Source organism: Eretmochelys imbricata, chromosome 2 (assembly GCF_965152235.1).
Source record: "Eretmochelys imbricata isolate rEreImb1 chromosome 2, rEreImb1.hap1, whole genome shotgun sequence".
Classification (NCBI taxonomy): Eukaryota; Metazoa; Chordata; order Testudines; family Cheloniidae; genus Eretmochelys; species Eretmochelys imbricata.
Genome location: NC_135573.1, coordinates 185,574,632 through 185,588,365, shown reverse-complemented (window position 1 = coordinate 185,588,365; position 13,734 = coordinate 185,574,632). Strand labels below are relative to the sequence as shown.

General features: G+C 43.1%; 1 protein-coding gene across 15 annotated transcripts in view; it reads right to left on the bottom strand.

Annotated features, from left to right (window-relative positions):
• CLASP2 (cytoplasmic linker associated protein 2) overlaps positions 1 to 13,734 on the bottom strand; it is a 276,272-nt gene that overhangs the window by 149,876 nt on the left and 112,662 nt on the right. For all 15 annotated transcript variants that reach the window (XM_077811095.1, XM_077811084.1, XM_077811089.1 and 12 more), the window contains exons 10-11: positions 2,176 to 2,268; positions 1,630 to 1,775 (exon numbers count right to left, since the gene is read on the bottom strand). In XM_077811095.1, coding sequence (XP_077667221.1) covers positions 1,630 to 1,775; positions 2,176 to 2,268 — 239 coding nt within the window. The remainder of the gene's footprint in view (positions 1 to 1,629; positions 1,776 to 2,175; positions 2,269 to 13,734) is intronic.

Here is a 13,734-nt window from a genome sequence, read left to right as displayed (position 1 = left end):
TTCTCCTCCCAAGCAGTACAGTCACAAATTTAATTCATGCAGTATTTTTTTAATGAGCATCATCAACAAGGAAGCATGTACTCTGGAATGGAGGCTGAAGCATGGAAGGGGCATACAAATGTTTAGCATATCTGACATGTAAATACCTTGTGACACTGGCTATGAAAGTGCCAGGCAAACGCCTGTTCTCACTTTCAGGTGACACTGTAAATAAGAAATAGGCAGCAGTATCTCCCGTCAATGTAAACAAACTTGTTTGTTTTAGTGACTGGCAGAATAAGTAGCAGCACTGAATGGACTTGTAGGCTCTAAAGTTTTACACTATTTTGTTTTTGAGTGCAGTTATATAATAAAAAAAATCTGCATTTGTAAGTTACACTTTCACAATAAAGAGATTGTATTTCAGTACTTGTATGAGGTGAATTGAAAAATACTATTTCTTTGGTTTATCATTTTTACAGTGCATATATTTGTAATTAAAAAAATCATAATATAAAGTGAGCACTGTGCACTTTGTATTTGGTGTTGTAACTGAAATCAATATTGAAAATGTAGAAAAACATCCAAAAATATTTAATACATTTCAATTGGTATTCTACTTAGTGCGATTAATTGTGATTAATTTTTTAAATTGCGATTAATTTTTTGAGTTAATGGTGTGAGTTAACTGTGATTAACTGACAGCTCTACATTAAATATATTTGACCACTTACATGAATATGATATGATATGATATTGAAGTTCCTCATTTTACTTCTATTTTCAATCAATTGACTAGACTATTAAATGTAAGAGCCTGCTCCTGAAAATGCTACTGGGCACAGTGCTTGTTACCATGAGTAGTCGCACTGAAGTCATGGTAACAAGCACGCAGGAGTAAGTGTTTTCAGGCTTGGAACCCAAGTTTATGAGTAAACAGTGATGATTGTAATGTGTAAACACATCCAATTTGGTTATCAAAAGGACTGAAATGCATAACTCAAATGATGGCTCATTTGTTTTGGTATAAGTGATTTTCTTTTCTATGAAAGAATTGCACTTATGACCTAAAGAGAACATAAACTTTGTCCCAACCTAAGTGAATATACACTGAAGGTCACGCAAGACTTCATCTGCTGTTCAAAAAAAAATCATTTTGACAAGGCATTATCCAAATATAAAGCACGTGAATTATTCTCAATAGAAAATTCAAATGAAACGCTAACATGACTATTAATATGCTTAATTCACAATACATTCATGCACCTTTTCAGAACAGCTTTAGTAAATTACTAAGTGTAAAAATATTTCATTTACTAAAATATTCCCCTGCTCTTCTATATAAACCCTCTCTTTTCAAGCTGATGTCTTATTCAGCCAAGGTATAGCATATCTTCTACATCATGGAATATACCCACAGTTACAATGAAGAGTGCTGCCTTAGATTATATGCATTGTTCTACAGCTTCAGATCCTGACTTCACTCTCCAAACAGGTATTGTACACAGGAACTCAACACAGATATTTAGCTGATGGTGCATTGGCACAGCTGAGACTTTTTTTTTTTTTTAAATCTTGATGTTATTAGCCATTTATTTAGATCTAGTGCCATTTGAAACTGAGGTCATACAAAACTAAGCAAGTACTTACGCTACAGTAATGCATGCTTCTCTAACCACCTGGGATCTGAGATCCTTAGCTGATAATTTAAAAGCTCCATCCAACAACCGTAGATGCTGGAAAAAGCAGTCATACTGTGCAGCTCCAGCAACAAGCAGCGACCGAACCTTCCTGAGCTACAACAAAATTAAGACAGTTATCCTGACTGCACAGACACAGAGGTTTTAAAATATGTAAAGCCTACAGGCAAGTGTCGCTACCTGCAAGGCACATATACATATGTGTGTGCACATAATTTTGTGCATACACACACTGAGACTCAGAAGAGGTCCTTTGGAAAAATTACCACTTAAACACCGTTAGAAATATATTTCTATATATATTCTGGTTATTTTTTTCAAACTGATATTGTAAGAATACACAAACACCACTTAAAAATATGAGAAACAATTCAATCTTTAAAAGTGTATCTAACATGAAAAATTCTTGAATTAATCTTAATTGTAAATACTTCACCATTTTGTGAAAGCCTTTTTAGAACAACGTTTGGACAATCTATTTGGATAAAAAACATACCGCACTGGCTCGCTGATCCCAGTCATGTTTATCATCTGAGAGAATTTCCCTGATTTTGTTTAATGTTTCTTCAAGCTCCCGACTGGAATAGATCTGTTTAAAAACAAATAAAGTGTAGACTTAATATTTCCATAAAAACAACAAGGAGTCCAGTGGCACCTTAAAGACTAACAGATTTATTTGAGCATAAGCTTTCATGGCTAAAAACCCCACTTCTTCAGAAGCATGGAGTGAAAAATACAGATGCAGACATAAATACACTGACACATGAAGAAAAGGGAGTTACCTCACGAATGGAGAACCAGTGTTGACAGGGCCAATTTGATCAGGGTGGATGTAATCCACTCCCAATAACAGATGAGGAGGTGTCAATTCCAGAAGAGGCAAAACTGCTTTTGAAATGAGCCAGCCACTCCCAGTCCCTATTCAAGCCCAAATTAATGGTGTTAAATTTGCAAATGACAGTCCCTGCGTAAAAGAATAAATGGACACAAATCAGACATCAGGAATGGTAACATACAAAAGCCAGTGGGAGAACACTTCAATCTTCCTGGACATTCTATAACAGATTTGAAAGTAGCTATACTTGAACAAAACAGACTTCAAAGAGAAACAGAAGAACTAAAATTCATTTGCAAATTTAACACCATTAATTTGGGCCGGAATAGGGACTGGGAGTGGCTGGCTCATTACAAAAACAGTTTTGCCTCTCCTGGAATTGACACCTCCTCATCTTTCCATGTGTCAGTATATTTATGTCTGCATCTGTAATTTTCACTCCATGCATCTGAAGAAGTGGGGTTTTTACCCATGAAAGCTTACGCTCAAATAAATCTGTTAGACTTTAAGGTGCCACCGGACTCCTTGTTGTTTTTGTGGATACAGACTAACACTGTATCAGCTATCCCCTGATACTTAATATTTCCATGTTTACCTGAGGAGAGAGACAACAACTGAACTATAATTTTGAAAACATTAAGGACAAAATTTCACATAGGCAGCTTGTAATGCAGTGTCCATTTTAGCACAAATTTTTATTTATATACATAACTGTAATTCAAGGCCTTCTAATACAAACGTTTAACATTGATTTTGTAATAAACATTTTATCTCAGGAAAGATTTCAGTCTCGGTCTATAGAACAAGTAAATCACCAACCCCAGTGACTTACTAATTTTAGTAATTTAATTTTTTGATTCAGCTACAATTCAACATGAGTGAAATGTTTAGGCAGTAGGTCAATATGATATTGTGTTTAAATTTCAATCTAATTTCCCAGTATGAATATAAAATTGTTCTACTATGGAAATAATATTGGGGCAGGGACTTCTTTTTCTTATGTGTATATACAAAAAGGAAAGGAGAACTTGTGGCACCTTAGAGACTAACCAATTTATTTGAGCATAAGCTTTCGTGAGCTATAGCTCACTTCATCGGATGCATACTGTGGAAAGTGTAGAAGATCTTTTATACACACAAAGCATGAAAAAATACCTCCCCCCACCCCACTCTCCTGCTGCCAATAGCTTATCTAAAGTGATCACTCTCCTTACAATGTGAATGATAATCAAGTTGGGCCATTTCCAGCCCAAATCCAGGTTAACACACACACACAAACCCACTCTCCTGCTGGTAATAGCTTATCTAAAGTGACCACTCTCCTTACAATGTGTATGATAATCAAGGTGGGCCATTTCCAGCACAAATCCAGGGTTTAACAAGAATGTCTGAGGAAGGTCGAAACAGCAGACTGGACTTCTACATAGAGTGCTTCCGCTGACGTGCACGGGCAAAAATTGTGGAAAAGCCGTATCACTTGTCCCATAACCTCAGCCGTGCGGAACACAATGCCATCCACAGCCTCAGAAACAACTCTGACATCATAATCAAAAAGGCTGACAAAGGAGGTGCTGTTGTCATCATGAACAGGTCGGAATATGAACAAGAGGCTGCTCGGCAGCTCTCCAACACCACTTTCTACAAGCCATTACCCTCTGATCCCACTGAGAGTTAACAAAAGAAACTACAGCATTTGCTCAAGAAACTCCCTGAAAAAGCACAAGATCAAATCCGCACAGACACACCCCTGGAACCCCGACCTGGGATATTCTATCTACTACCCAAGATCCATAAACCTGGAAATCCTGGGCGCCCCATCATCTCAGGCATTGGCACCCTGACAGCAGGATTGTCTGGCTATGTAGACTCCCTCCTCAGGCCCTACGCTACCAGCACTCCCAGCTACCTTCAAGACACCACTGACTTCCTGAGGAAACTTCAATCCATCGGTGATCTTCCTGAGAACACCATCCTGGCCACTATGGATGTAGAAGTCCTCTACACCAACATTCCACACAAAGATGGACTACAAGCCATCAAGAACACTATCCCCGATAATGTCACGGCTAACCTGGTGGCTGAACTTTGTGACTTTGTCCTTACCCATAACTATTTTACATTTGGGGACAATGTATACCTTCAGATCAGTGGCACTGCTATGGCCACCGCATGGCCCCACAGTATGCCAACATTTTTATGGCTGACTTAGAACAACGCTTCCTCAGTTCTTGTCCCCTAACGCCCCTACTCTACTTGCGCTACATTGATGACATCTTCATCATCTGGACCCATGGAAAAGAAGCCCTTGACGAATTCCACCATGATTTCAACAATTTCCATCCCACCATCAACCTCAGCCTGGTCCAGTCCCCACAAGAGATCCACTTCCTGGACACTACAGTGCTAATAAATGATGGTCACATAAACACCACCCTATACCGGAAACCTACTGACCGCTATTCCTACCTACATGCCTCCAGCTTTCACCCTGACCACACCACACGATCCATCGTCTACAGCCAAGCTCTGCGATACAACCGCATTTGCTCCAACTCCTCAGACAGAGACAAACACCTACAAGATCTCTATCAAGCATTCTTACAATTACAATACCCACCTGCGGAAGTGAAGAAACAGATTGATAGAGCCAGAAGAGTTCCCAGAAGTCACCTACTACAGGACAGGCCCAACCAAGAAAATAACAGAACGCCACTAGCCGTCACCTTCAGCCCCCAACTAAAACCCCTCCAATGCATTATTAAGGATCTACAACCTATCCTGAAGGATGACCCAACACTCTCACAAATCCTGGGAGACAGGCCAGTCCTTGCCTACAGACAGCCCCCCAGCCTGAAGTGAATACTCACCAGCAACCACATACCACACAACAGAACCACTAACCCAGGAACGTATCCTTGCAACAAAGCCCGTTGCCAACTGTGCCCACATATCTATTCAGGGGACACCATCACAGGGCCTAATAACATCAGCCACACTATCAGAGGCTCGTTCACCTGCACATCCACCTATGTGATATATGCCATCATGTGCCAGCAGTGCCCCTCTGCCATGTACATTGGTCAAACTGGACAGTCTTTACGTAAAAGAATAAATGGACATAAATCAGATGTCAAGAATAACAACATTCATAAACCAGTCGGAGAACACTTCAATCTCTCTGGTCACGCGATTACAGACATGAAAGTTGCAATTCAACGAAAAAACTTCAAATCTAGACTCTAGCGAGAAACTGTTGAACTGGAATTCATTTGCAAATTGGATACAATTAACTTAGGCTTGAATAGAGACTGGGAGTGGCTAAGTCATTATGCAAGGTAACCTATTTCCCCTTGTTTTTTCCTAACTCTCCCCCCCCCCCCCAAGACGTTCTTGTTAAACCCTGGATTTGTGCTGGAAATGGCCCACCTTGATTATCATACACATTGTAAGGAGAGTGGTCACTTTAGATAAGCTATTACCAGCAGGAGAGTGGGTTTGTGTGTGTGTGTTGGGGGGAGGAGGGGTGAGAAAACCTGGATTTGGGCTGGATACGGCCCAACTTGATTATCATTCACATTGTAAGAAGAGTGATCACTTTAGATAAGCTATTGCCAGCAGGAGAGTGGGGTGGGGGGAGGTTTTTTTTCATGCTTTGTGTGTATAAAAGATCTTCTACACTTTCCACAGTATGCATCCGATGAAGTGAGCTGTAGCTCACGAACGCTTATGCTCAAATAAATTGGTTAGTCTCTAAGATGCCACAAGTACTCCTTTTCTTTTTCCAAATACAGACTAACACGGCTGTTACTCTGAAACCTGTCATTATGTGTATATAGTACACATATAGAGCCCTGACTGAATTGTTAGGCACTCTACGACACAAATAAAACCAACAATTTGTTTGAAAAATACTTTAAGAATCTCAGTCACATCTATGTGAGGAATATGTATATTAGTGATGCTTAGCTAGAATTGGGTTTTTTTCAATGTTCCTTTTGTACATTCCTTTAATAAATGCATTTAGTACATGTATTACATTTTTTAAAAATACATTTTGAAGAAGGCCTCTATTTTCAGTTTGGGTTACCTTTTCACCTTTAAAAAAAAAAGTATGACTGACCAAAAAATCAACAACTCGACAAAACAAAAATCAACTTGTTAATTAACGCTGTCAATTCCAGAGTTCACGTATAAGGAAGATTTCACAAGGAGGAAAATTAGAAGCTTAAGAAAATTTTTGTGATGAAAGCACCCACTTTCATATATAACCAAGTTAACGAAGTCCTTCTGATTTCTCTACTCCAGCTGTTCCCAAACTGTGTTCCACAGAACACTGGTGTTCCACACGATGTGAATAGGTGTTCTGCGAAAGAATCTAGAATTTAATTTTGACTCTTGCACTTTTGTACTACTTTATACGTGCTTTCCAGTTAGAAATTGTTAGTTCAAGTTACTTTAAATTTGTATTTTTGCTTTGTTTTATAAAATAAAATACATTTGAGCATAAATAACGCAATTTATTTGAAAACCAAAAGACTACAAAATAATAAGTGTTCCGTAATAGGCTAAAAAGTGTTCCATGGCCAAAAAAGTTTGGGAAACGCTGCTCTACTCCATCCCCTACACTCACATACCCTTCTCTGCTCCCCAGGATCTAACCAGAACATGTTGCTTTCTACCTTCATGAAACATGCTAAACTGAAGTTCAGGTTTTTCTCCAGACAACAGAGGGAAGTAGGTCAGAGACAGAGCTCTGAGTAAGTTCCTCTTAAGCAACTTGCAATAATTTTTTGACAAATTTTGTTGTTGTTGGAAAATGGTAGTACGTTGAAAACTGAGGTCGTTTACTGTAGTAGAAGTCTAGACTGGGATGGCCAAATTTACTGACCCTCCGAGCCGCATATGACAATCTTCAGAACTTTGAGAGCTGAGGCCCGCCTCTGGAGATGTGTGAGGAGGACACGTGGGGTCATGTGCTGCCAGGCCCCCTCCCTGCACTGCAGCTACTGGAGCTGGCAAGCTGGGGGCTTTGCCTTGGGTAGAGGTAACGGGAAACAGCTGGGAGCTGCAGAGAGAGACGCTTCTTTTGCTGCTGCCTCTCCCCAAGGAGCTAAAGCAGAGGCCCCTCCGTGCAGCTCCCAGCTGTTTGCCGCTACCTTTCCACACAGAGCTAACATCTGGGAGCGGAAGGGAAGGGACGCTGAGCAAAAGAGGAAGGTGAAACTGGGGGTGTGTGACTCAAGTTATTGGGAGGGCCAAACCTTTTAATTGTGCCCCCCCCCCAACAGGCACCAGTCATTTCTGTCAGAAGCCCCAAGCTCCCCCCACCCCCTCAGTCTGGTAGGCAGAAAAGGCGGGGGGGGGCGGGAGAGCAGAGAGAGGAGGAGCCACACTAACTGTAAAAGAGCCGTACGCAGCTCACGAGCCAGTTTGGCCACCCCGGTCTAGACTAATGCATAATGTCTTGTAAAGGCATGTATGGAGCTCCAGGTTACATCCCTACATACATCTAGTAAAAGTACGTCTTACAGAGATGCTGCAGAGGTTGCTTGAGCGCTAACTGAATGGACTTTCACCTCCTCCATGCAGCCTGAGATCCATTTAAAGAGTCTCTGCACAGACAGACCTTTACACCTCGATCACTCTACTACGGTAATAAAAAGCCTAGGTGTTTTTCTAATTTCTTTTGTTCTTTGCAGATAAAAGGCCATCAGACATCTAGGGATTGAAGCCTTCTCTCTGCATCAGAGGCATGTGGTTTGGGGAAAAAATTCTGATAAGTGAATAGTCTGCTACATGTGAAACTTTAAAATGACTTTAGGAATGGAGGCAACGACAGACTTTATGGAAGATGGTCTATGGTGGATCTATCATGAGTGCTCCCAGCTTGCTCATCCTCCTGGCTGATGTGATGGTGACTAGGAAGACAACTTTCATCCAGAGATGGGACAAAGAACAGGTGGCTAATGGTTCGAAGTGAGATTTGATGAGAACCAGAAAGATGAGGTTGAGGTCCCACTGAAGTGTTGGTTTCACCATTGCTGGAAAAGTTCTAATAAGTCTCTTCAGGAATCTAGTCATCATGGGCTGAGTACAGATAATCCTCAATTAGAGGATGAAAAGCTCTGATTGCTGCAGGTGTACCTGAAGGGAACTGATAGAGAGGCCTGATGTCTTACAGGTAAGTAGGTATTTTACAAAAACAGGGATTCCAAAGGATCTGGAGATGGCTGGTGTTGTTGTAACCAAGAAGAGAAGTACTTCCATTTGGTCAAAGAGCTTCTCTTGGTAGAGACCTTCCTCTGGTTAAGAATGGATTGAACTGCCACTGAACATGTATGCTCTGCATCTGATCCCTATTCAAATACCACGCCTTAAGATGTAGTGGTACTGGGCTGAGGTGCCTGACTGTAGCATTGTCGTTGTGTCAGCAGACCTGGAAGTGCTCAGATGTTGATGGTAGGATGGGGGTGAAAATCTCAGGAGTTCCAAGAACCAGAACTGTCTTGGCCAATTGGGCACAACGAGGCTTACCCAAGCCCAGTTCTTCCACAGGGCTTCCTATATTAGGGGGATGGGAGGAAAAGTATCAGAGGTGGTCTGTCCAGGGTAGTGACAGGGCATCGTCCTTTGAGCTGCAGCCCAGAGTTGCTCTAGCGCAATACAGGAGTAGTTCCTTGTACTTTTGCAAGATGAAAAGATCCCAAAATGGTGTTTCCCACTGGTTGGGGATCTTGTTCAGAACAGAATCATGAATCTCCCATTTGTGGCCTGTGAAAAAATGCCTACTGACACTGAGTGCTAGTGAGTTCCATGCACATGATAGGTATACTGCTGAGAGGGTTATGTGGCTTCCGATAGTCAATCTCTACACACAGAGGGATCTTGCTCTCCCTTGTCTGTTTATGTAGAAGACAGCCATCATATTATCCAGCATTACTTGGATATGCCAGGATTGGATGAGTGACATCCAAAGTGTTGCTGGCCCAATGGACCGCTCTGAATTCTAGTAAATTAATATGCACCCTGGTCTCCTGAAGAGTCCACCTGCCTTCTGCAGTATGATTGTTCATCTGGGCTTCCCAGGGGTAACAACAGTCTTCTCAGGTGAAGGTGTGAGGAAAGGAACTCCTACCTGAATTTCTCCAGTGACCTGCTTTATCAGATCATTAATGGCATCAAATCTCCCAGTGGGGAAACAGGCTCTTACTGTAGTCGAGTCTAGGTGGCTCCTAATAAATCTATGGATCTTGTGGGCATTAAAGTAGACTTTTCGTGATTGACAACAGGTTCAGGAAGCAAGAAGACTGAATCGGAATAGAGTTGCCGGCCAGACTTCCCTGCTGGGAAGTGGTTCTCTGGGTAGCTGAATTCTGAAGGAGGCAGACTGATCTAATACCTCTTGTGGGTTCTATCTATGGTTGTTTTCCTCAGAGTGGGAGGGAAGCATCATCTGGAACGACAGATTTTCTTGATGAAATAATAGGCTCCTGCTCTACTGGAGGTGACATCGATACCAATGGGAGGAAAATGTGAGTTGCGGACACATTAGGAGAGGATCCTCTTCCTCTCAAGGTGATTTCTTCAGGTGTAGGGATCTCTCCAAGGAGATCCAGGACCAACAAAAGAGGATATTGTGGATACAACAGAGTGAAAATATCCTCAAATGAGGCAAAGGTTTTGGTCCTTCCTGATGTCTGGGGAACCCCTGAGAAGTGGATTGGGAGATCCAGGTCTAGTACTCAAAGGATCCCACACAGAGTATGTCGGAACCATTGAATGGAATCCCAAGGTGGAACTCCCAGATGGGTCTGGTTGGTACCCGCCTTTTGGCTTGTGGGAAGAAGCCAAAACTGGGACGGTCAGATCTTTCTTCCTTCGCACTTCGCCTTCTTAGGCAAACCTGAATGGCAGGTTTATGCAGACCTAACTCCCTAGGAGCTGCGCACGAGGACTCACCCTTGGACTGAAATGGGGAGGGATCCTTTTTCTTAAGAGGCAGATCTGGATGGGGATCTGTCCTTATATCTATGGTCATGTTGCCTGCTCTCACGTGAGGATTTCTAGGCTTAACAGTCTTACTGTCTACTCCAGAGATCATGCTCGGAGCAGCACTGCTTGCAATCTGAGGCCACTATACAGGAGGTCTACTGGCCCAGATACGAAAACAGCATCATAGCCTGCTCCACGAGGTGCTTCCATATATGGAGCTCTTGTCTCTCACGAGTTCAAGGAGCGAAGGAGTGGCAGAAACTGCATTTGCGAGCCCCAGATTCCAGTCCCTGCCTCAAATCAGAAAGGGAAGGGACTTGAACATGGGTCATTCGCATCCAAAATGAGTGTCCTAACCACCTGGGTGGCTACAGGTGATGTTAGGGAGGGATGGGTGCTCTCTCAAGTTTCTTCATGAAAAAGTTCAAAGGGCCTTGGTTTTGTTCCATATTGAAACAAAAAATTTCAAAATCCTTTGTGAAATGAAATTCCTGTTTTCCAACTGGCTCTAACAACATAGTCATCCTGGCTTCACTGTAAAAAAAAAAAATCAGCAAAATTCACACAGAAGCATACATGAGTTTACAACTGTTCTTTAGGTGAGGTACGGAACAAAAAACAAAGCTAATTTCTTCTAGAGAACAGAAATACAGAGTGATCAACATTATTATTTGTATTACTGTAGCACTGAGGAGCCCTAGTCATGGACCAGGACCCCACTGTGCTAAGCACTGTACAACACAGAATGAAAACAACAGTTCCTGCCCCAAAGAGCTGATGTTTTAAGCATAAGACATGAGATACAGACAGACCAACGGAAAAGTACAACGAAACAATGAGACAATATTGGTCAGCATCATGTGGTCTCAGCACCTAACTGTTGTCAAGTTTTTTGTAGGCCTCTCAGCAAAGGAGAATTTTAACAAGTATTTTCATGAAGGATAATGAGTAAGTTTAGCAGATTCTTATGGGAGGCATTTCCCAGGCACAAGAGGCAGGATGGGAGAAAGGTGCTTGTTTCAAAAACTAACCAACGGGTGATGGAGGCTGACATTGTGGACAAATCTGAAAGGGGAGTCAACCTTTGGATAAGGATGAACCAAAACAACCTAGTCCAAGGTCAGTAAAGTCTAGTGGAGAGATCAAGCCGTGAGACTACACCAGAGACAGAGGCTGCATTGTCTAGCTTTGCTGTTCATTTCTCTTACGTTTTGTGTGCATTTGTCTTGTTCTGTGTTTTAGGAAACAGGGTTGGACTTTTAGAAAAGGAGCAACAGCTCCAGTCTCTCTCACTCAACTTCTCCTTTCTCCAAAAGGACAGTTATTACTACCATCTTTAATACCAGCTGAGACATGGGTGGGCAATAACTTTTGCAGAGGGACCACTCCACGAAGTCGTCATGGGCCACACATTTCTACTATATTAATGGAGGGAGTGCGGGGTCTGGGAGGGAGTTTGGGTACAGGAGGGAGCTCCAGGCTGGTGCAGAGTGTTGGGGTGCAGGAGAGAGTGAGGGGTGTGGGCTCTGGGAGGGAGTTGGGTGCAGGAGGGGGCTCCAGGCTGAGGCAGGGGATTGGGATGCAGGAGGGGGTTCTGACCAGGGGCAGGGGTCTGTGGTGCAAGAGGGGGTACAAGGTGCAGGCTCTGGCGGGGAGGCGCTTACCACAGGCAGCTCCCAGCCGGCAGCACAGTGGGGAGCTTAAGTGCCTGCCGTGGCCCCATGCCACTCCTGGAAGCGGCCGGTTGCTAGCACCATGTCACGTCTCTGTGCGTCCCTTGGGGGAAGGGGAGCAGCGGGTCTCCGTGAGCTGCCTGCGCCCACAAGCAATGCCCCCGCAGCTCCCATTGGCCACTTTTGTGAGGACAGTGCTGGGGGCTGGCACAGAGCACAGAGCCACCTCCCCTCCCTGCCTCCCACCACGGGCACGCAAAGACATGCCATCAGCAGCAGCTTGCCACTTCTGGGAGTGGTGTGGCAGCCTGCCTGAGCGCCCCACTGCGCCGTGGGACTTATAGCAGCGTGGAGATCACAAGGGGGCAGCCAAAGAGCTGGCGGGCCGGAGAGAAATGTTAGACAGGCCGGATCTGGCCCGGAGCCGTATTTTGCCCACCCCGATCGAAGAGACTGTCAAACAGGGTTTTTCCTTCTAAAGACTATCTCCAGCTAATGGGAAAGGGAACAGGGCATGTTGTTAAAATTATAGCTTTATTTAATGCTTTACATACATTTCAAATGCTTTAACTATTTTTCCTTCTTTTCTGTATATTTAATAAAAGGTTAAAAGGATTTTTAACGGAGTGTTTGCAATGGTACTAAACAGGCTGAGGTCTATGTATACCAAACCTTGTTTAACACTACCGTCCCAACATGTACTGCTTGCTAAAGGTATGTCTATGCTGCAGGTGGGAGTGAGCCGCCCAGCTGAGGCAGACAGACTAGTGTTAGCGGGGTTCACTCTAATGCACTAAAAATAGCTCTGAGGATATGATGGAACTGGACGAGACTGGCTAGCCACCCGAACTCAAACCAAGCCTACCTTACCTCATGGATCCATGCTTGGGTGGCTAGCCTGAGCCTCTGCCAGTGTCGGAATGTCCACACAGCTATTTTTAGCACGCTAGAACAAGCCCCACTAACCGGAGTCTTTCTACCTCAGCCAGGATGCTCACTCCCAGCTGCAGGGTAGATATACCCTAAAACTCTCCAACAAGCACTTGCAGGAGAAAATATTCTTATTTAGTCTGCCTGCTACCATATTACATTTAGAGAGGCATCCTCATTCCAGTCACAATATGCAGTTGTGGGAAATGGTCAATACACATGACACTTTTTTGTCTTTTGGCAGGGAGACCATCTCATTTGCTATGCTAACATCATGAACCGCTATCCCGACCTGTACAATCCATAGAGGATGATGTGTTTCAATTAGATTCTGATATTTACCATTTGGATACTCTTGAGTCATTAGAAGAATCTGTCTAGGATAGTAAGTGTTATAGAACCAATACAGACTGACCACACCCTGTGCTGCAGAGCATGGCCCTTTCCAACACAGTGGGGATAAATGCTAGTAAGAAAGAGTGGTGTATTTGCATTCAAAATCATCCATGCAGTAGCAAGATCTAAATGGGGGGGGGGAAGGGGGAGATACAAAAACAAAACATTCTTGCAGCATAAGGGTTGAAATTCTGCAAAGATTTGCTTACGGGTGGGGTCAGAGTGTTAT